Source organism: Saccopteryx leptura, chromosome 2 (assembly GCF_036850995.1).
Source record: "Saccopteryx leptura isolate mSacLep1 chromosome 2, mSacLep1_pri_phased_curated, whole genome shotgun sequence".
NCBI classification, from domain to species: domain Eukaryota; kingdom Metazoa; phylum Chordata; class Mammalia; order Chiroptera; family Emballonuridae; genus Saccopteryx; species Saccopteryx leptura.
The window spans coordinates 105,697,997-105,719,160 of record NC_089504.1 but is presented as its reverse complement, the minus strand read 5'-3'; the positions used below and the strand labels follow the sequence as shown (position 1 = coordinate 105,719,160).

The following is a 21,164-nucleotide window of genomic DNA, read 5'->3' as shown; positions in this document are numbered from 1 at the left end:
AGTGTACAGATGATGTAGTAAAAAACTGTACTCCTGAAATCTGTATAATTTTATTACCCAATGTCCTCTCAATACTATCAATAAGAAATTGGAGCAGCCTGACCAGGCGGTGGCGTGGCGCAGTGGACAGAGTGTCGGACGGGGATGCGGAGGACCCAGGTCCCAGATCCCGAGGTCACCAGCTTGAGCACGGGATCATCTGGTTTGAGCAAAAGCTCACTGGCTTGAGCCCAAGGGCGCTGGCTTGAGCAAGGGGTTACTCGGTCTGCTGAAGGCCCGCGGTCAAGGCACATATGAGAAAGCAATCAATGAACAACTAAGGTGTTGCAACGCGCAATGAAAAACTAATGATTGATGCTTCTCATCTCTCTGTTCCTTTCTGTCTGTCCCTGTCTATCCCTCTCTCTGACTCTCTCTCTGTCTCTGAAAAAAAAAAAAGAGAGAAATTGGAGCAGATTTACTTAAAAAATCCATAGTCATGTTATCATAACATGGACATCTTTTAAGTGGGGGATTTTTGAAGTGAGAAGACAAGTTGTCAAAATAAAGCTTTATCAGATAAAGTGTTTTAAAGCAATCAAGCTAAAGAAATGTATTCCAGGGTGTTTAAAAAATTAGTTGCAGTTGACATCAAAATTACAACTAAACTACAGAACAACCATCACTCAAAACTGCTTGAAATCCAGCTGAATGGAAGTCTTACATCTAGGGAATTAATGAAAAAAACACATCAAACCCTGGCCATGTTGGCTTAGCAGTAGAGCGTCAGCACTGCATGTGGAAGTCCTGGGTTCGATTCCCAGCTAGGTCACACAGGAGAAGCGCCCATCTGCTTCTCCACCCTTCCCTTTCTATCTCTCTTCCCCTCCCTCAGCCAAGGCTCCTTTGGAGCAAAGTTGACCCGGTCACTGAGGATGGCTCTGTGGCCTCTGCCTCAGGTGCTAGAATGGCTCCTATTGCAGCGGAGCAACACCCCAGATGGGCAGAGCATTGCCCCCTGGTGGGCATGCTGGGTGGATCCCAGTGGGGCGCATGTGGGAGTCAGTCTGTCTGCCTCCCTGCTTCTCACTTCGGAAAAAAAAAGAAAAAGAAAAAGCCATATCAATACTGGCAGGAGGGGCGGAGACACTGAACAGGCTAGGCCCACACCCACGTTTGAAAGTTTAAGATCGGGAGGGATATCTTGGTTGCAGAGGTCTCCCCTGAGGAGCAAGGGGTCCCAGCCCCACACCACGCCTCCCAGTGCAGGTTCCAGAGCCAGGAAGAGAAGTCCCCACAGCTTCTCATTGCAAAAACCAACAGTGACTACAGTTGAGTGAGACGGAGGGTTGCAGGAGTCCCAGACAGCACTTATTTTTTTAATATCACTTTTTAAAGAACATTATATACAAACCATTCTTCTGAATAATGCTTAGAATTTACACTATATAAACAAAATTAAAAAGAAAGGAGTTGAAGTCAGAGATGGATCTGAACACTGGTTTTTCTTATTTGTGTTAATTACTTACCTGCTCTAAGAATATATGTTCTCATCAACGAAATGGAAGTGATGATAACTTGGCTTAGTGTTCTCTTTTGAAGTGTGAATGAAATCATGCATGAAACTCCTTAACTGAATATGCAACAATTTTAACCCGTGGTTATCTTTCCATAACCTTTCTAACCAATCAGTAATCTCTTCTCTGAATTCTCTGAGGCTGAATTTCTGAACAATACCTTCCCTTTTGACTTTTTTTTCTTCTATCCATTGAAATTCTACTCAAATATTTTTCTGTTCCAAACTGGAGTCTATTTTGCTTCCTGTATTCAGTATTGATTCTCTTGATTTCATTCTGAACAGGGAAGCAGTGTACAGCACTAACATTATTTTCCTATTTTCTATATTCTTATAGCATCAGGGTCCAGGCTGAACCAGGAGAGATTGCCCCTTTTAGGGTCAGCTAATTCCTAGAAAAGGCAAACCAGTTCTCTGGTGTGTGCCTACCTCATGAAAACCAGTCAATCCATATCTGTATCCTAGACCTAGACCATCTCATCTGTCTCATTCTTACACTCCAGAAAGCAATATTCCTTTGCCTTAACCATCCCAAGCCAGGTATTAGACAACTAGAGACAGCACTATCCCCTAGAGCCTACTACAATTATTCAAAACATCCAGTTCTACTCCTCCTTGCCTTGCTTGCCTTGCTTTTCCCACAGAAACCACAGTAAAGTCTCCTGCCTCACTCTGGCTTCCCTGTGGCCATTCACAGCATCGTGAGCCCAGTCCCCTCAGCAAATCTAACAAGTTATCTTTTCCTTGCTATTGTCTCTTGACTTGTTGGCCTCACTATATCCAAATAATAGTAAGTAAAGCTGACCTTTTAAAACAAGCAACATTGCTCTAGTACAGATAGTAAACTATCTAATTCTTTGTATCGACAGTGCTTTAAATATTCTGTAGAAAATCAGGATACGCTGACCATGATCTAATCAATGTTCCAAACAGCATCGACGTAATTTTGTTTTCAAGTCGTTGAAAATAAATTATCCTATTTTAAGAATTCAATACTTAAATAATTTTACTATTTCTTTTTATGTTAATAAAGTATTTCAACTAGAAGGAATATCATTTTAAAGCTTTCATAGGAAAAAACAATATTCAACAAGTCATCATATAGAAGTAATTTTCAGTACCTTTCTCCGGTGTTTCCTTAGATCACTTGGCTGTGATTGGCAGTAATAAAAGCAACATAAAAAACAAACAAACAAACAAAAAAACACTAGTTAATAATTACCATTTGACCATGTTACAAATGTAAATGGTGTCTATAACTTTGGTATATATATATTTTTTCATTCCATTATTTTCTAAATACATGGGTTTATATTCATTGTTAATCATTGTAAAAGCATTCCTCTTCAGAGTTACTTTAGAGAGGAAGTTCCTGGACAGCAGGGCTGGGGTCATGTTGCCTGTGCACATGCATGAGGTATGAGACATGGACGCCAGGGAATATGAAGCACATAGGGAGTGAGCTAGCCAGAAATAAATATGGAACTATATCCTCCTAGTAAAATATAGATGAGAATGAAAACAAGTGCACATAAATGAAGAGTCAGTGCACATATATGGAGTTTATAAACATTCTCTTCTGTCCCATCTAAGCAGAGCCCTGGACCTCCTTTGGGCAGGTTTGCTGGTTCTGAGGGATCTCAACCTCCTGGCTACTAACAAACCCCCCCATTCACAAAAGCCAAATCTCTGTCCTCAGTATAACATGTTTCTCGCTATTTTCTTGTTAATGCTCTTTTACAAATTTTTTACGAAGCTCATTCTTTATGATTCCATATGTACCTTACTTACTTATTATCTTTGTTTTTCTTATGTAAATAAAATAATTTGTATTAAACTATTACATTATACTTTACATTTTAGTTGTTACCAGAAAATGCATTGATTATACTGTCCAGTATTCTAATTAGATATTGCTAATCTGTTATTTATGTCTTTGTGGTGAGGAACACAACAAGTAAAAGTAAATATAACAAAAAACACAGAAATGTTTGCAAAACATATAAACATTAAAATCCAAACAATGACAGTGTCTTTATAATCTGTATTTTCTGTTCCTAAAATTTCTAATGTTCCTTTGAATATTCAAACATGGATTATACCCAACAAAATTATTTTTCCTTCAATATTCTCTACATGTAAAAGTAAACCTACCTGTTTCACTATAACAATAGTGAATTGATGACAGACTTTCATTAGGTAACAGGGACTTCCTAGATTTCATTTCTTACTTTTCTAAGTCAGATATTGAACGTTTTAAATACTCTTTAACTCCTAGGTAATGTTCTAAATATTTTTTAGAATGTTTATTTCATAGACATCCCTTAACTGTAAAGTTCACTGTGGAAAATATTGCCTCAGCATATAAACATTAAATATTTAAAAACATTAAAGTATTTAAACATTAAATATTTTAAGTACTCTAATTAGAGCACAACAATGTTCATTTACCACTGATTAATTTATGACTGACTACACAAGAAAATGCATGAAATCCTTGTCACACATACAAACATCGTATTTGTTATAATATTTTATTTTATAATTATAAAAATAATAACACTGTCAAGGATTATGATGCTAATGTTTATGAAAATATTTGAAAGTTCAAAACACTGCTGTAATAATGTAAGGAAATAACAGTAGGACAGAAATAACCAAAGTCGTCTTGCCTTGAATGTTGACTAAATTATGGTCTGTGAACCAAGATTCTCACTTTGCTTTAGTAATAAGCAGGGCATCAATATATGTACCATGTAATAAATATGCAGGAAATAAGCCGGAGACAATATCATTTTAGTTATCAAAATCAGGTGGATGGTTTCTAGATTTCCAAAATAAATAGATCATAATGTATCTTTATTGTCTTATATGTCAGTACATTAGCTAAATTGTGTGCTGTGCTGTATCTGGGTGATTTTGATTAGTTGCTGTTTTTCCTGATTGGCCATTATCTGTGCTACTTTGAAAACATTCTTAATGTAAAGTCTGGAAATTAGCAGAGACTAGAGGACTCACTGGTTTAATGGTTTAAGTAGATAATTATTTGCTTTTTTAAATCTCACCTTTCTCTTATATAGACTTTATTTCATGGACATTCTTTAACTATAAAGTTTGCTGTGGGAAATATTGCCTCAGCATGTAAATAGTTTTCCATTTCAGTTTTCAGTTGCATAATCAAAGAAAGAGATACCTTAACTTACGTGCATAACAGAAATTTTGTGAAGATAAAATAAAAACGTAGAAAAATAATTATTTATAAGGTTTTCCTCTAGGGGTGAGAGCACTATATAGTATATAATTTATTAGCCATATTTCAAATTATTCCAACAGATTTATTTTAAAATACCATTTAGAAAATAAATTAAACTTGTTTGTTTGGATATTACATACACACACAGACACACACATATACACATACAAAGAGACACTGTGAACTTTGATAGAAGCTTCACAACCTTCTTATCTTCACAATATACACTTTATATTTTCTGTAGTATTATTCATTTCTCCTCCATGTGTTAGGTTTGTGTTATATTTTACAGTTTATCAACTATTATTTTACTTATTTGCATTTTAATTAAACTCTATCCACAAACTCTTTCATTTTAGTAGAAATTTTATGGTTTTTATAATATAGTTTTAATATTCATTACAAAAACAGAATTTTACCTTCATAAATATTTCAGAGTATTTAAATTTTCATTGTTATTGTCAGTTCAACATATTTCCAGGTAAAAATGCAGCTCCACCTGCTAGCTGTTTTGAACAAGGGCAATTGACTCATCCTCTCAAAGCCTTCATTACCTTTGCTCTCTACTGATGTAATAACCTCACAATTTCAAATGTTATCATGAAAATTCAATGATCAGGCATTGTAGCATTTAGTAGTTACTATTCCCAAATTTTCCAGGGGTTTTCCTATACTGTTCTTAGCAAGGGGCACTTGATTCCTACCAATTCATGCTTTTATCATTTAATTTGAAATATACAGCTAAATGAAGTAAAGAATTAAATAATGAAGAAATATGAGAATGCTGACATGAAATTCTAAAGCAAATTGGGAATTTGCTGCTATTGCTTTTGATGGCTTTTCTTACTAAAATTATTTGATAGTTTGTATACATAAAATTATAACATTCTGTATTGATATATTGAAGCAATTATAATAAATACTTAATTTCTGTTATTTATTGTGCTAATAAACAATCCCAATTTATTTCATCAAGATGTCATTAATAAAAATGTACTTTATGATATAAGTCATTTAGATTTCTAATGTACTATTTAGATTCCTACTTGTTTTACTTCTTATATAACCGTGGAAAAATGATACATTTTCCTCATCTGATAATGGGATTAATAATTGTACTTACCACATAGAGTTTTTGTGAAAAAAAAAAGAAACAATAAAAAAACAGAGAAAGACATCAGATTAGAATAAACACCCAATCAGTATCATTACTCCTAGTGGCAGCAAAGTTTCTCTGGCCCCAGCATCATACCAGTGTCATGACTCCCATCCGGTCCATTTCCCTGGCAGGACTTCGTGGGGTGAGCTTTGGCGTCGAGTGTCCACTGGGGGGAGATGAACTGGCCAGTGAGGAAGCGGTGACCGAGGCAGTGATGGAGGTACCTGGGTGGACTCTCGCTAAATTCAGGCCTTCTAGGCTCACACTGGCTACCCTATTCTCAATTTCTTCAGCACGTAACTCTGTAGATTCCTTTTCTTCTTGAATTAGCCTGAAAGATACGGTTTAATTTGTTCTATTATATACTCCAATAATGCTAAGTCAATAAAAACTTCTCTGTGAACATAATATACCAAACCTAATATTTTCATCTTTTTTTTTTCTCTTGGAAATAGAACTTTCAATAAATTCCAGAGACTTCCTGGCTGAAATTTAGAAAACCCTTTCCTCCAAGTGACCCATAATTCCTTTCCACTTCCAGTTTTATCCTCTTTCTAAGCTACAATCTGCAAAAACGTCTCACCTGCCTAATTAATTTGTGCCATTAATTCCTTGGGGGGTGGGGGAGGAGCGGGAAGCACCAACTCTTAGTAGTGCCTTTTCATATGTGCCTTGACCCAGCAAGTTTGGAGTTTCGAACCAGTGACCTCAGCATTCTGGATTGATGATATGCCATTAATCCTAAACTTACATTTGAACTCAGATACTGATAAATGACAATTTTAGAAGCTTGGAATTCAGCAAAGTTATTGAAGCTTATCTCCAAACCAATAACAAAGTATAATTGATAAAAAAATCTTCAATAATTCATAATTATCATTTGGTCAAATAAGTCATTAAGGTTTTTTTTTAAACATTAATACCTATTTAGCCAAGTCACCTTCAAATAAGCACTGTGCAATTTAATAATGTAGAGATAATAGATGATAGATAGATAGTAAAAATTAAACTGTTTTTGTAAATCCTTTTGAGAAGACAAAGCACCAACTATTGTTCTTTTTCTTTAAATAGGAACAAGCTTTAAGAATGTATATATATTAGGTGTATTATACAAGAACACAAAGAATAAAACTTTATAGCTCAGTTGCAGAAGGTTCCTATTTAAGTTGAATCTATATACATTTTACACATTTTTTATAATAAAACAGTGTACCAGTATAGTTTGCTTGAAAAAAGGTAGACAGAAACCTCCTGTCATATTTCCTCTTAAACTATACATGGCTTATTGTGATCTCCAATCACATATACTCCTTAATTTCAAGGGTGTGATCACTGCATTTTTTTTCCATATTTACTTTGGAAGACACTTTGGCAGTTTCTTACAAAATTACACATACTCTGACCATATGATCCAGTAATTATGTTCCTAGATATTTATTCAAATGAGTTGAAAACCGATGTTCATACAAATACCTGTACATGGATGCTTTTTAGCAGCCTTATTTAAAATTGCAAAATTTGAAGCAAACAAATATCCTTCAGTAGGTAAATAAATAAACTGGAATATTATTCAGCACTAAAAGAAAATGATCTATGAAGCCATGAAAAGACATGGAAGAGTATTAAATGCATGTGACTAAATGAAAGAGCCAACCGGAAAAGGCTACATATTATATGATTACAACTATACAACACTCTGGAAAAGGCAAAACTATGGAGCCAGTAAGAGGTCAGTAGTTGCCAGGGGTTGGGGTGGGAAGAAAGGTGAATAGGCTGAACACAGCACATCTTTAAGGCAGTGAAAATAGTTTGATATCATATTGATAAATGTTATTATACATTTTTCCAAATGCATACAATGTACAACACCAAGAGTAAACCATAAGGTAAACTATGGACTTGGGGTGATTATAATGTGTCAATTTAGGATCATCAGTTGTAACAAACATACTACTGTGGTGAAACGTGTTGATTATGGGGGAGGATATGCATGTGTGAATTCAGGGGGAAAACAGGAATATCTTTGTATTTCCCCTTAATTAAATTTGCTGTGAATTTTAAAATGCTCTAAAAATAAAGTCAATAATATATTAAGAAGCACATTTAATCTTTTAAAAAAGATTTTATTTACTGACTTTACAGAGACAGGAGAAAGAGAAGAAGGGAGCGAGAAGTAACAACTCATAATTGCTTCACTTTAAGTTTAGTTGATCGATGATTGCTTATCACATGTGCAGTGACCAGACAAGCTCATGGTTTCAAACCAGCCACCTCAGCATGCCATGTCAATGCTTTATCCACCTTGCCACCACAGGCCAGGCACATTTAGTCTTAATTATAACTAGTGATGCCATCCAGGTGAGAAGCTATTATCATGTACAATATGGTGATGATAGTGTATACTTAGGTAGCTTTGAATCAGAATAGGAGGTCAATGGATTAAAGCTTGAGTCAGAAAGAAGCAATAAAGGCATGGTTTAAAATAGTAAAAACTGCTAAACAGTAAAAAAAAAAAACAAAAAAACTTAAGAATGGTTTCCTGATGTTTGAAAGAAAACAAGTCCTCCAGACAGGATAGAGTTCTTTAATGGGGTTAGTCAAATTAATGATGAAAAGAAAAGAGACTGTGGATGTTATTGGAATTCAAGAAAATATTTATACATAAATTAAAATTTAAATGATCAGTGACATTTTTCAGTATTTGAAATATTATTATATACTTTCTAGTCTATAATGTTATCCACTTTTTGAAACTGTTTATTATTAGTTAGTGTGTGGTGAGAGTACCTTTTCTCATACCTACTTTGAAATAATTTAATCAGAGTTCATTTTACTTCACTGTCTAAATATTTTTAAGAAACTGAGTGCACATTAATTTGCATGCTATTTAGTACCTTTAATTCAGTGTTAAATGTACTATACTTTAAGAATGTATCTTATCATAAATAACATTTAAGTAGTAAATTATAATTTTAAGAGTGCTTTGAAATTCATTGGCAATTTTATCTTTAGCTCATTCTTTTGTATTTCCCTTCTATCATGTCCATTTGTTTCATGTGCGTTCCTTACAAAATCTATCCTAATTGTATATGGGACATATACAGATATCCAGGGAATTTTGTGAAAATGTGCACTCTGAATCAGTAGGCATGGGGTGAGTATAAAACTCTGCAGTTCTAACATTCTCCCAGGCAATGCCAATGCTTCTGGATCTGATGATCACATTTTTAGTATCAAGGTCTCCTAATTCCTGGAAACCACCAGTAATAATTGAACTCACCTGATTTCTTTGTTGATGGCATCCAATTGTTCCTGAAGCATCATAGCTAGAGTCTGGGCATCAGAATGACCACTTGGGGAGAGAAGATCCATTGAGCTAAAAATTGTTTCTCTGTCATCATCATCAATATCTGATATTTCTGTGTCGCTTTCAAAAGGGTGGCTGCTTAACACTCCAATTTGTTGAGTTCTGTTCCACTCATGATCTCCAAGAGATTTAACCTAAATGTAAATGAACAATATAGTATTTATCCCATTGTTCATTTTCAAAGCAATATTCTGCACTTGATCTTAGCCAAAAGGCCAAGAAGCGATCACAGCAATATCCTGAAAAACAACAGAAAAACACACATGCTTTTATAGATAACTTAGCAAAAGCTGAACTGATTGTTACCATTTTAATGTATTAGTTCAATAAAAGAGATCCTTGGCATTTTACGTAATGGAAAGTATTGTAAGCATAAATATCAAGATATTAATAGAAATAAAAACAATAACTAATAAACTTCCCCATGATTTCTAGCTCAGCCATCAAATCAAGGTAACAATTATGTCAAAGCATTTGAGTTTCCAAAATTTCTTCTTGTTTACAAATTATCCCTTTCTATTGGCATGTATTCAAGCATTCTCATTTCTGGAACTAGTCTTATTTACACTTTTGTGTTACAGTCTGGGACTACAAAGATTATCACACAACAAATTAAACAAGAATTCTTTCCCCAACAGTCATTTACATAAATTCTAACTAAATATTATTTTAAAATATTGCAAAGTAATTTAATTACATTTCCAGTGATCTGGTCACATAAATGTCTGATTGATTTTTAAGCCTAAGGTATACTAATTTAAATGACAATGTTTTAAATGATATAATAAATCCTCATATGAATGAAATTCTCAAGTAATTATTAAAGCAGTGTCTTTTCAAGCTGTAATCCAAAGGTTTGAGAGGTTTGGGAGTAAAAAGGAGGTCCTAGACTTTTCTTCTGTTTAAAAATATTTGTTTTTAATTTTTGTGATGATGTAAAAGAATTAGGGGGAGTGGACCACATAATACTGTCAAGTATTTATTTAAAATTTAATAACCTGAATTAACTTTTGTGTTACAAATTTTTTTGGTACAAATTAGTATTAATTTATTATCTATATAATAATAGAAATAAACTGAGAACCTAATTTATTCTTCATTTGTTCATTTATCTATCCATTCAACAACTATCGAATGTCTACTATGAGGGATTGCTTTGTATATAACATAGGGGCCAATTAAAAAACTAAGGGTTGCAAAAAAGAAAAGAGGATTTGTACAAATAAAAATAAGCAGGTTATATAGTATTTTGGACACATAAATGTAATTGGAAGGACAAAACATACTTAGGACACGAAGAAACTATAATATATTTTCCATGAAATGCAACTATTGTATATAACTTACTGAATATGCATAACTTATAAATTTTAAGTTACTTAGTGTGTGAAAGGCTGGCATTGTAGCCGATCATGGACAGTTCTCTACAAACACCTTCAATAGTCTATGGACATTCTTCTCAAACTGTTTCTCAAATAGTAAGTATAATTAAAATATTTAATTAATATTAACAGTATGAATGTCATTATTTAGGTGCCCAAGCAAACCAAACTACTTTTCTTTGCCAAAACAGAGTAATGGATAAAAGCATGGAAATTAAACCCACATAGACATAGGCTCATGCTTTGATCCTATTACTTTGCTGGTTATGTAGTTGAATACTGTATTTAGAATTCCTGATCTTCAATATTTTCATATCTGAAATTAGTATAAAAATAGTAAACAATTCATAAGGTTGTATGGATAAATAATGGGAAATGCTTGGTTGAATTTCTAGCATATAGTAGGGATTTTAATTTTATGTTAGTTATAGTTTTTTTTTTTTCAGTTATAGTTTTAAAATATGTCATCAATCACACTTGAGACTAATAAAAATGCTGGAATTTTAAATCTTCTCGGTATTAAAATTCTATCCAAAATGGAATAGTGTGTGTACTTAAACCCATCAAACACTTGGAATAAAAAAGTTTAACCTTTGGCTCATCTCTTCGCACACCCATGCGGCCTCTCCGTGGTCTTCTTATTACTTTTGTTGTTCGGTAGTCAGACTGGCTCTCCACGAGGGAACCAACGGAATAGCGCAGCTCAGCAGAGGTGTCCAGATGAGTCCTGGCAGAAGGAAAAATATGAAATACAGCCCGTCGACAAAACTGAACTTACCAGCAAATCACTACCCACTTCTTAATTGGCAATAAAGCTTTAACCCTCAAAGAAATAGACTTCAAGAAAAGAAAACTGATGAATTGTCATGACCTTTTGAGTTCTCTTCAAACGCTCAAGTTCTTTTCCCAAAGGTCTAGTGCATTTTCTCTGTTTAGAATATAAAGTCTTTCTGTTCATTAGTTAATATTTTCAAGTGTGGCAGAACAACCGAGTATGTTAACATTGACACCCAAGATCCAGAGGCCCAAATTCTGGTAATTCTATCGAGTGTGAACTGTTCAGTGGATATCCCAATATATGCTATTTGTTACCATATTTGTTTTAAACAGTTTTCATTAATCTAAAAGATAAAAAATGTATAAACTTTTTTCTGTTTTTCAACATTCTATTTTTTTTTTATTTAGAAAAGTAACAAAATGTTTAAAATCAGATTGACCCAAGGTTAATAAAGTTATTTTTTAATAAAATAGACTGTACTACCAAAATAATTTTTTAGCTTTTGACGAAATATTGATCTAAAAAATTAAGAAAAAATCTTTAATAAGCACATCTGATTTTGAAATTTACTTAGAGATGAAAAAGTTGGAATATTCCAACTGTGAAATACTGTCACTGTTATTAAGTATGCATAATAATAAGGTACACTGTAATTAAAGTGAAATAAAAGTTTCTACAGGAGCATTATTTATATAGCGATCTACAGCAAATTCAGTTTATTACTACAACAATGATGATAACAGCGGCAACATGCTATTCTACAAAATGATTTATCATGAGTAGCAAATATGCTTAAAGCTCTGTTTATTCTTGAACTTGGACTCCTGCTGATCTATGTTCTTGTCCTTAGTTATCTTTGTGAACAAAGCATTTCCAAATATTTGGCAAGATTAAAAGAGGTTAGGTGAAGTCTGAGTGTACACAGGGGTAGAAGATACTGATCAACTGATGGCAAGTTCTTGTTTTGCCAAATAGGACGTTAAAGCAAGTGAACTAAGAAATCATCCCTGAGATAGATGATGACATTGTTTTTTTACAACAGTGAAGGTGAGACTTAATGAAGCAAACTGTTTTTTGGGTTTTTTTGTTTTTAAATTTTGGCTTAATCATGTATAAAAACTAAGCAACAAGGCCATGGTCATAAATGGCCATGGTACATAAATGGTCTATCTCTTTGGCAGAGTAATAAGTTTCATGAAGACAAACATATTTCCATCACAATTATATGCTTGAAGAGTTATTCCCAGCATATATAAAGCACTTAATAAATATCTCACAGGATAATGAACAAATGAAATTGATTATAATAGATTTCAAACTAACTCAGAACATACTAGTTCCTTTTGTCTGTGGGACTTAGGGTAATGTCTTTTTTTGGGTATCAGAGTGGATTTTCTAAAATTAGAATATTATCTTTATTTCTCAACTCTAGATCATTTATAAAACATGAAACAAAACACAGATCTGGTCCCACTGACAACCTGTAAAGATCTGCAGTGTCGTCCTTCAAAAGCCCTCTACAGTTTGGTTCCTTCTATTTCCAACTTCACTTCTAGTTACTCTCTGTATTTTGACATCTAGCTGTACTGACTTTCAAGTCCTTCAATAACTGAAACTTTTTTTTTATTTCTGAGCTTTTGAAAACAGTTTCTTCATGTGTTTACATGGTTAGCATTTTTTTTTTTGACAGAGACAGAGAGCAAGTCAGAGAAAGGGACAGGTAGGGACAGACAAAAAGGAAGGAGAGAGATGAGAAACATTAATTCTTCATTGTGGCACCTTAGTTGTTCATTGATTGCTTTCTCATATGTGCCTTGACCAGGGGGCTACAGCAGACCAAGTGACCCCTTGCTCAAGCCAGTGACCTTGGGCTTCAAGCCAGAGACGTTTAGGCTCAAGCTAGGTACCATGGGGTCACGTCTATGATCCCATTCTCAAGCCAGCGACCCTGAGCTCAAGCTGGTGAGTCCGTGCTCAAGCTGGTGACCTCGGGGTTTCAAACCTGAGTCCTCTGAGTCCCAGTTCGATGCTCTATCCACTGTGCCACTGCCTGGTCAGGCCATGGTTAGCATTCTTAAAGTCTCAGTTTGAAAGTCTCATAGCCATATACTACTCTAGCTCCTCATATTCTTTCCATTAAAATAGTCCTCAAACTATTACTGCTCTAATTTCCATATAAAACATGTCTTCTTCATCGTCATCACCACTGTATCTCTAATGCCATGTTTGGCAGTATAAATTGATCTTGAGATAACAAAAGACATGAGCCTACAGCAATTGTAGAAGAGCCCATTGCTTATACCTCATCTAAAACAGTGTCTGTTCACCTCTTTCCTTTTATTAAACTCAAAGGTAATATTTGTATATATTTAAAATTTTAATCATTTTGGTGTGTATTATTTTGAGAAGTACTGAGGGGTCTAGGATACATGTTCATCTAGAGTCACCCATTCATTTAGACAAGGAACCATGATGTAGTTTTCCTTCCTGACTCTCCTGTGACTCTTGCACACAGTCTCACAATAGAACTTACACAGATAAATCAAATATGAATTTCCTTAGAGTAAACCTGCATTGCAATCCATCGCTATACTTCTGGAAAGTCCTCCATCGCCCTTTCTAATTATCCACATCCTACCCTCCCTTCAGTGTTCAGCCAGGTCAGGCCATCTCCAGCTACTCTGCAACTTATTTTACTTTCTTCTCAGATGAGTGCTGGTAGAGGAGTTAGTTCCAGATAATCACTAGCTTTAGCTCATCTCTTCCTGCCTCCTCAACTGGAAGATCAAACACAAATTGATGAAGTTCTGCATCATTCGTTTTCTTTATTGTCTCTTAACTATGTGCACCCGAAAGCACGGGTGTTCAACAAATAATTGCTATTTAATAAATCTTTGGTTATCCTGTAACAATATATATTCCATTAGGTTAGTTATCTTAATTCCTAGAACACTTTATACTTGTGGTTTACTGCTTAAAAATACCCTTTGTTTACTTCTCATTTCATCTGCAATGTAAGCTTGTGAGATGGTCAGGAAAATAGTATTTTACATATAACTCATTACTTTTCTCATTTTATTTGCAAAATAAGCTTGTGATATAGTTAGAAAATTGTTTTAAGTGTATATAGTATTTTATATATAGTTCATATATATAAAATTAGAATCTTATTAAAAAACTGGTTTCCCAAAATTAAACAGCTAGTAACTGTATGTATGAGACTTAGCAATGGCAGTCTTATTATGCTTGGTGTATTGTTGCTTCTATGACAATCTGCTGCATCAGAGAAAAAATTATTCTGTGTGTAGTTCTGCTATTGTGGATACATGTCACACTGTTAGGTGGCCCATGATGACTCACTGTAGCAATAAACTTTAGAGAATATGTCTAGAACTCTGCATTTCTGAAATGGAAGATGAAAAAGACAATAGAATGAACATTCGGTTTTAATCTTTAATCTTTGTTAATTTCATAATGCTCATTTTATGTGTTTATTCTTTTGGTATTTTATCAGATCTTTTTCTCTTCTATCATCATCAACATCAACATCACCATCACCATGTAAACACATAGCATTGAATTAGTAATTTCAGTTCAGATATATGTCAGAATAATTTTTTTAAATGAACATAATTTTTTAAATTAAAGACCAACCTATTTAAAAATATTTCTGGATGTGTTTCTAATTGCATAAATATGTTTCTTATACTCAACTAAAGAGAGGAAGATTCAAAATATTGCATGTTTTACCAATACTAACACTAAAAAATATAAGCTGCTTTAGAATTTTTTAACTTGGATTTTTCATCTGAGCATCTGAAAAATGCTTTACCAGATATTCATTCATTCAACAGGATCTATTGAGAGCATACTATGTGCCAAGTATTCTTTAATGTTCTGAGATTATATTATTAAAAGGACAAAAATTTTAGCTCTTGTGGAGCTAGTATTCTTAATAAACATAAGAGCATGAAAAATTAATTTCTAGAAATTGGTGGTGATCAAAGTTTCAAATAGATAATATCATTGTATTGCTTAATAAATAAATGATCAAATGAGTGAGTCCTTTCAGGGTTTTTTAAAAATCAAATTTGAATAAAAGCTCTAAGCAAAAAAAAATTATTTGTGAATGATTGAAGTCTATCTACAGAAAGAAACAATTGTCTCATTTTTTCTTTTAAGATGTGGTATTGAGTCAAAGTAGATGAGTGTGGTTAAATTTATTTGAAGTTTTTAAACAAATATTACTTCCCTTCTCCTCTTTATCTGTAATTACTTTACCAAAATAGCTATATATCCTTTCAAAATGAATGACCATATTTAATAAGATTTCTTCAGTAACATCAAACATTGAAAACATTTCTGCATGTAAAGAAAACGGCTGATACTTCTTCCTCAAATGAGATGTAATCTCTTTATATACAATTCCATTTCTTCATTTAAGAGTATTTTGATATATTTTATCTATAATTAAATACAGAATATCAAAGGTATTTCATATTCTCAATTTTCATTGTATATATGCAGAAAGAATTTCTAAATCAGAGAATTATTTTTGAGTATAGAAACTAAATTGATAAGGAGCTAAAATAGGGCAATGATGGTTGAGCGATAGCAGGTACTTTTTAATTTTACTTGAGGAGATATTAACCATCAGGAAATTCATATTGATTTTTAGTCAATTGCAGATAAGCTTTTAATTTAATGTTACCTTGATATTGTGGGTTCAATTAAAGAGCCAGTTCTCATTTTCAATTGGTCAAGTTCAGATCTCAGTTTTTCAATTTCTTCTGCTAATCTTTCCTAAAAAATCAAAGAAGTGTTACTAAAATGATATTCAGATACCAATAATACTGACACTCAATTATGATAAAGCAAGCCATTTAGTTTAGTGGCTTTTCAAAAATGAAAGACTGATGAATATAATGTTATTAAAGATTATTAGTCATGAAAGCAAAGCATGCCCAATTTTTCCCTTGTAATGAAAATGTGAACATTAGAAACCAAATAATCTACCTAGATTCACTGGAATTCATTAATCCTAAATTTTTGCAAAAGTATTAGAAAAATATTGTTATGACCAGCTATGTATACATCACTTAAAAATGCAGAGTAGAAATCATAGCCAGTTAAAAAATAAAGAAAAGGTCTTATTTATGCAGTAATAAAGGACTTCTATTATTCTATAAAGGTTGAAGGACACATGGATAAAGAAGAAAGAAGACTTGAATTTAAAGTGTGAAGAAAAATATCATCTAATCTGAGTTAATGTTATTAGTTTGATATTGATACAATTAGTCATACAATTGATAATTTTCTCAGATTTTACCAGTTTCAGTCTAAATTTATGATGATCAAGATTGTCTTATAGCCCTTCAGTGCTCATGGAGGCTCTTAATTTTGCTTTTATACTTACCATTTTTATATTATAATTTTTTAAAGGTGTCCTTCTGAATTTTTTATTGCTGCTTTCTTTTTCCCTCTCCAATTGGCCTATGTATGACATTTTACTTGACTCACTTCTTTCCCACCACACATGTTTTTAAATCATTGTGGCTTTCATAATGTTTCGCGTATCTGTTCTTTTTATTCTTACTACCACCATCCTACTCTTCACCCCTTTTACCTCTTTCCTGAATTGTTTTACCAGCTTCCACAGATGTGATGCTCCCTTTAATCTTTCCCCCACAGACTCCTCTTTTAGATGGATCATAATAGAACATATGTATGATCAGACAAATTTTTTGCTTAAAAATACTAAACAGTTTCTTTTGTATTTATTAGTTTATTTGTTTGTTATTTCTACAAATATACAATAAGCCACTCTTGTGCACTAGGCACCTAAAATACAGTAATAAACAAACAGATTTTCTGATCTCATGTAATTTATAGTTTGGTAGAAAGCACAATTTTTAGGATGTTGGTAAGAAGGAGAAAAGAGGAAAATCATGTAAAGGCTCTTCAATAATGTGATATTTGAGTAAAAACCTGAAGAGCGGGAGGGAGTTAAAATACTGGAATATCGGCCTTGGCTGGTTGGCTTAATGGTAGAGCATCGGCCTGGCGTGCAGGAGTCCTGGGTTTGATTCCCAGACAGGGCACAACAGGAGAAGTGCCCATCTGCTTCTCCACCCCTCCCCCTCTCCTTCCTCTCTGTGTCTCTCTTCCCCTTCTGCAGCCAAGGCTCCATTGGAGCAAAATTGGCCTGGGCACTGAGGATGGCTCCATGGCCTCTGCCTCAGGCGCTAGAATAGAATGGCTCTGATTGCGGCAGAGCGACGCCCCAGATGGGAAGAGCATCGCCCCCTAGTGGGCGTGCTGGGTGGATCCCAGTGGGGCGCATGTGGGAGTCTGTCTGACTGCCTCCCCGTTTCCAACTTTAGAAAAACACACACACACACACACACACACACACAAATAAATAAAAAATACTGGAATATCTTAGGAAAAGGCATGTCAGAGAGAAAGAACAGAAGTGCAGATACCCTTAGCCTGTACATTTGGTAAGTTAGAGGGCCAAGAGGCCAGTGAGACTGGTTTAGAGAGTCAAACAACAAAGGCAGATAAAGGACAGATTTAGAAAAATATGTTTGAGGGTTTGAGAAGAGTAGTTCTGAAAGACCTTGTAAACTATTTTAAAGCCTTTGGCTTTTACTCTGTGTGAGACAGGAAATGACTAGAGGGTGTTTGGGTTGTGAAGTGGCGAGACCTTTCTGACCACTGTAAAATGAACAGTTGAATGGGATTGGGAGGAAAGGACAAAATAAAATTATTAATGTTTTCCCCAAAACTTAAACAACAGCATTATGGCTTGGGACAATTATGGTGTTAGGGAGAGAATGGCTGGAATTTGGTCATATTTTGAAGATAGAATTAACAGAATTTGCTACTGGACCGAATGTGGCGTATGAGATAAGGGAAGGGTGAAGAATAACTCTAAGGCTTTTAACCACTCCCAAAAGAAAGAAGTTGCGCTTTACTGAGAAGACTGTAAGTATTGGTGGTCAGGTTAGGTGCTGATGTTTAGCAGGAACTGACTTGTTAAATTTGAGATGCCTATGGGTCCAAAGATATATATTAAGTTGGCTCTTGAATACATGAACTCCCTCCGGGTAGAGAACCCAGTTGGAGATTAAAATTTTAAAGTACTTGGTTTATAAATGCTATATAAACCCATGAGTTCAGATGAGTTCACCAGGGACTTAAAAAATAAAGAAGAAATTCAAGGACAGTCCTAAGAACTTTAAATTTAAAAATTTTAAACATCAAGATGATGAAGAAAAATATTGAGTGAAGAGGTCGATTAATACAGGAAATTTTGCTGACAATACATTGCAGAAAATTGAGTAGAAATCTGAGGAGTTATAGAAATTATGGTTAGGAGATATGTTTAGTTGTATGAGATAATATTCAGAAACAATGTATGACCTGGGATTTGCTTCCTCTTCTGGTAATTGACATGAACAAGGATGTACAGCATGGACTGATTAGTACTGCTGGTTGCTTAAGCAGATTGTTGATGCTACAAGCTAGGTAGGTGGTGGGGGAGTGGGTTCTGGGGATCTTGCCAGGAGTACATAGAGTTTTGGAGAACATAACATTTCATAACAAGATCAAGTCCAAAATTCACAATCTGGTCAAAACCTAGTTCTTTACACACATAGCAGTCTCAGTAAACTTCTGGTAATACAACAAATCAACCATCTTTGTTTTCTCTGTGCTACTGCAGAGGCTCTGTCTTTTATCCTATCCTTCTCTATTTTAGAACATATCTGCCTTCAAGGACCTGTAGAAATGCCCCTTTCCCCCATGTAGACATTCTGAACTACTTCAAAGAGAATCTGATGCCATCTTCTAGGCACCACACTGTATTGCTCTTGAAGATCTATCTTTTGGGAGATTGTGTAAATTCACTGTAGGACCAAATAGTTTTTAAAAAATTAATATTATAATATACATCATTCAATAGGATAGAATGTATAATTGTTCACTTTTATTTTCATTCATTTACCTTTTTGAATACCTTCCATATGCCACACTTTTGCCCTTCCTCCCTTCCTTCCTTCCTTCCTTCCTTCCTTCCTTCCTTCCTTCCTTCCTTCCTTCCTTCCTTCCTTCCTTCCTTCCTTCTTCCCTCCCTCCCTCTACCCCTCCCTCCCTCCCTCCCTTCCTTCCTTCCTTCCTTCCTTCCTCCTTCTTTTCTTCCACTACCTGTCTTTCTCTTCTCTTTCTTCTTTTCATCTTTTGTTCAACACACATTTATATATCACTTCATAAATTAGTAATTTGATGCTATTTCATTTGCCTATGCCAAACAAAATAAAATGAAGACAAATTGCTAGCAAGCGTTTTAAAGGCTAGTGAAGGAAGACAAAGATATATTAGCAACCACAACTTTTAACATTTCATAACCTGGTCCTGGTCTGCCTTTTCTACTACATGTCCTATGAGAGTAACTGATTCTAGGTGAACCATTATGTCCATTATCACTTAACTTATCAAACTCACTACTTACACCTTCTTCAACAAGCACCAGTAATCATGCTACACACAGTATTTAAAAGGCTTGCAACACAGTACTACCCCTTCTTAAAGTTTTAGTCAAGCCTCACCTTCCTGAAGATTTCTTTATAGCAGGAATGTATAGTGATCTCTCATACCTGTAGTTCTTATTGTCTGTTTCCCTCACTGATACTTAGCATCTGCTAATCTGCAACTCATTGCTTATCAAAGTTGTGTTCTCTCTCTTCAGTTAGATTTTTCAGCCATTTTGCAACTAGGATCATGTTTGAAAATATATAACAACACAATTCCTATGCATGATAGATATTTAATACACTTCTGTTAAAATGATACCTCAAACTAGACACACATTAGTGCATATATTTTTACTCCATTTATGTAAAGCACAAAGCAGTCAAAACCATTTCTCTGTAATCAGTAGATAGTGATTACCCTTTAGTATAAGAACAGTGATTATATGTTTATAAGACGGGGACTTCCAGAGTGTTGATTTTTACTATGTTTGGTTTCTAAAAATTCATCAAGCTCTTGCTCCATATGTTCATGTTCTGTATGTATAATATAAAAGTTAAAATTGTTTTAAATAGAAAGTATCCTAACATTATTTCTGATTCAATTTATTTTATAAAATATTGAACAATGTAAAATAGAAAAATGGGAAAAATGTAAATTTCCATAATACCTTATCATGTAATGATTCTTCAAGATTCTTTCTGAAAGTTTCTGATTCTTGAATTAAAACATTCTACAAAAGAGGGCAACAAAACAGAAATAATAAATTAAACAGAATAGAATTAAATATGGAGACTCTATTTTATCACTCAAGAATCTTAATTAATTTCTTCCTTGATGCATCTAGTTATTAGTTTTCATGGAAACCAAGAATAAAGGAATCTTTAAACATGGCACCTTAACATTTTGAAAAATACATAATTTAAATGGGATGTATTATCTGGTAACATTTGAATTGACACATGGACTGAATATTATCTTTACATTTCTGTTTGCCTCTTCTCAGTCTTTTTAAAATTAAAATTAATTAGATTACTCTTCAAATAAGAAACAATGAATTATAAGCTTCATATTAGCCAGAGGTGTTATTGATAAAAGAATTTAGATGAACTGATTATTATTATCTGAAAAAAAG

The 21,164-nt window shown here is 33.9% G+C and overlaps 1 protein-coding gene across 13 annotated transcripts in view; it reads right to left on the bottom strand.

Moving 5' to 3' along the window:
• The window catches only part of PPFIA2 (PTPRF interacting protein alpha 2), a 505,851-nt gene that overhangs the window by 72,195 nt on the left and 412,492 nt on the right, over nucleotides 1-21,164 (bottom strand). For all 13 annotated transcript variants that reach the window (XM_066368469.1, XM_066368476.1, XM_066368471.1 and 10 more), the window contains 6 exons: nucleotides 20,700-20,762; nucleotides 16,206-16,297; nucleotides 11,308-11,443; nucleotides 9,248-9,468; nucleotides 6,061-6,298; nucleotides 2,677-2,706 (listed from right to left, as the gene is read on the bottom strand). In XM_066368469.1, the coding sequence (XP_066224566.1) occupies nucleotides 2,677-2,706; nucleotides 6,061-6,298; nucleotides 9,248-9,468; nucleotides 11,308-11,443; nucleotides 16,206-16,297; nucleotides 20,700-20,762 (780 nt within the window). The remainder of the gene's footprint in view (nucleotides 1-2,676; nucleotides 2,707-6,060; nucleotides 6,299-9,247; nucleotides 9,469-11,307; nucleotides 11,444-16,205; nucleotides 16,298-20,699; nucleotides 20,763-21,164) is intronic.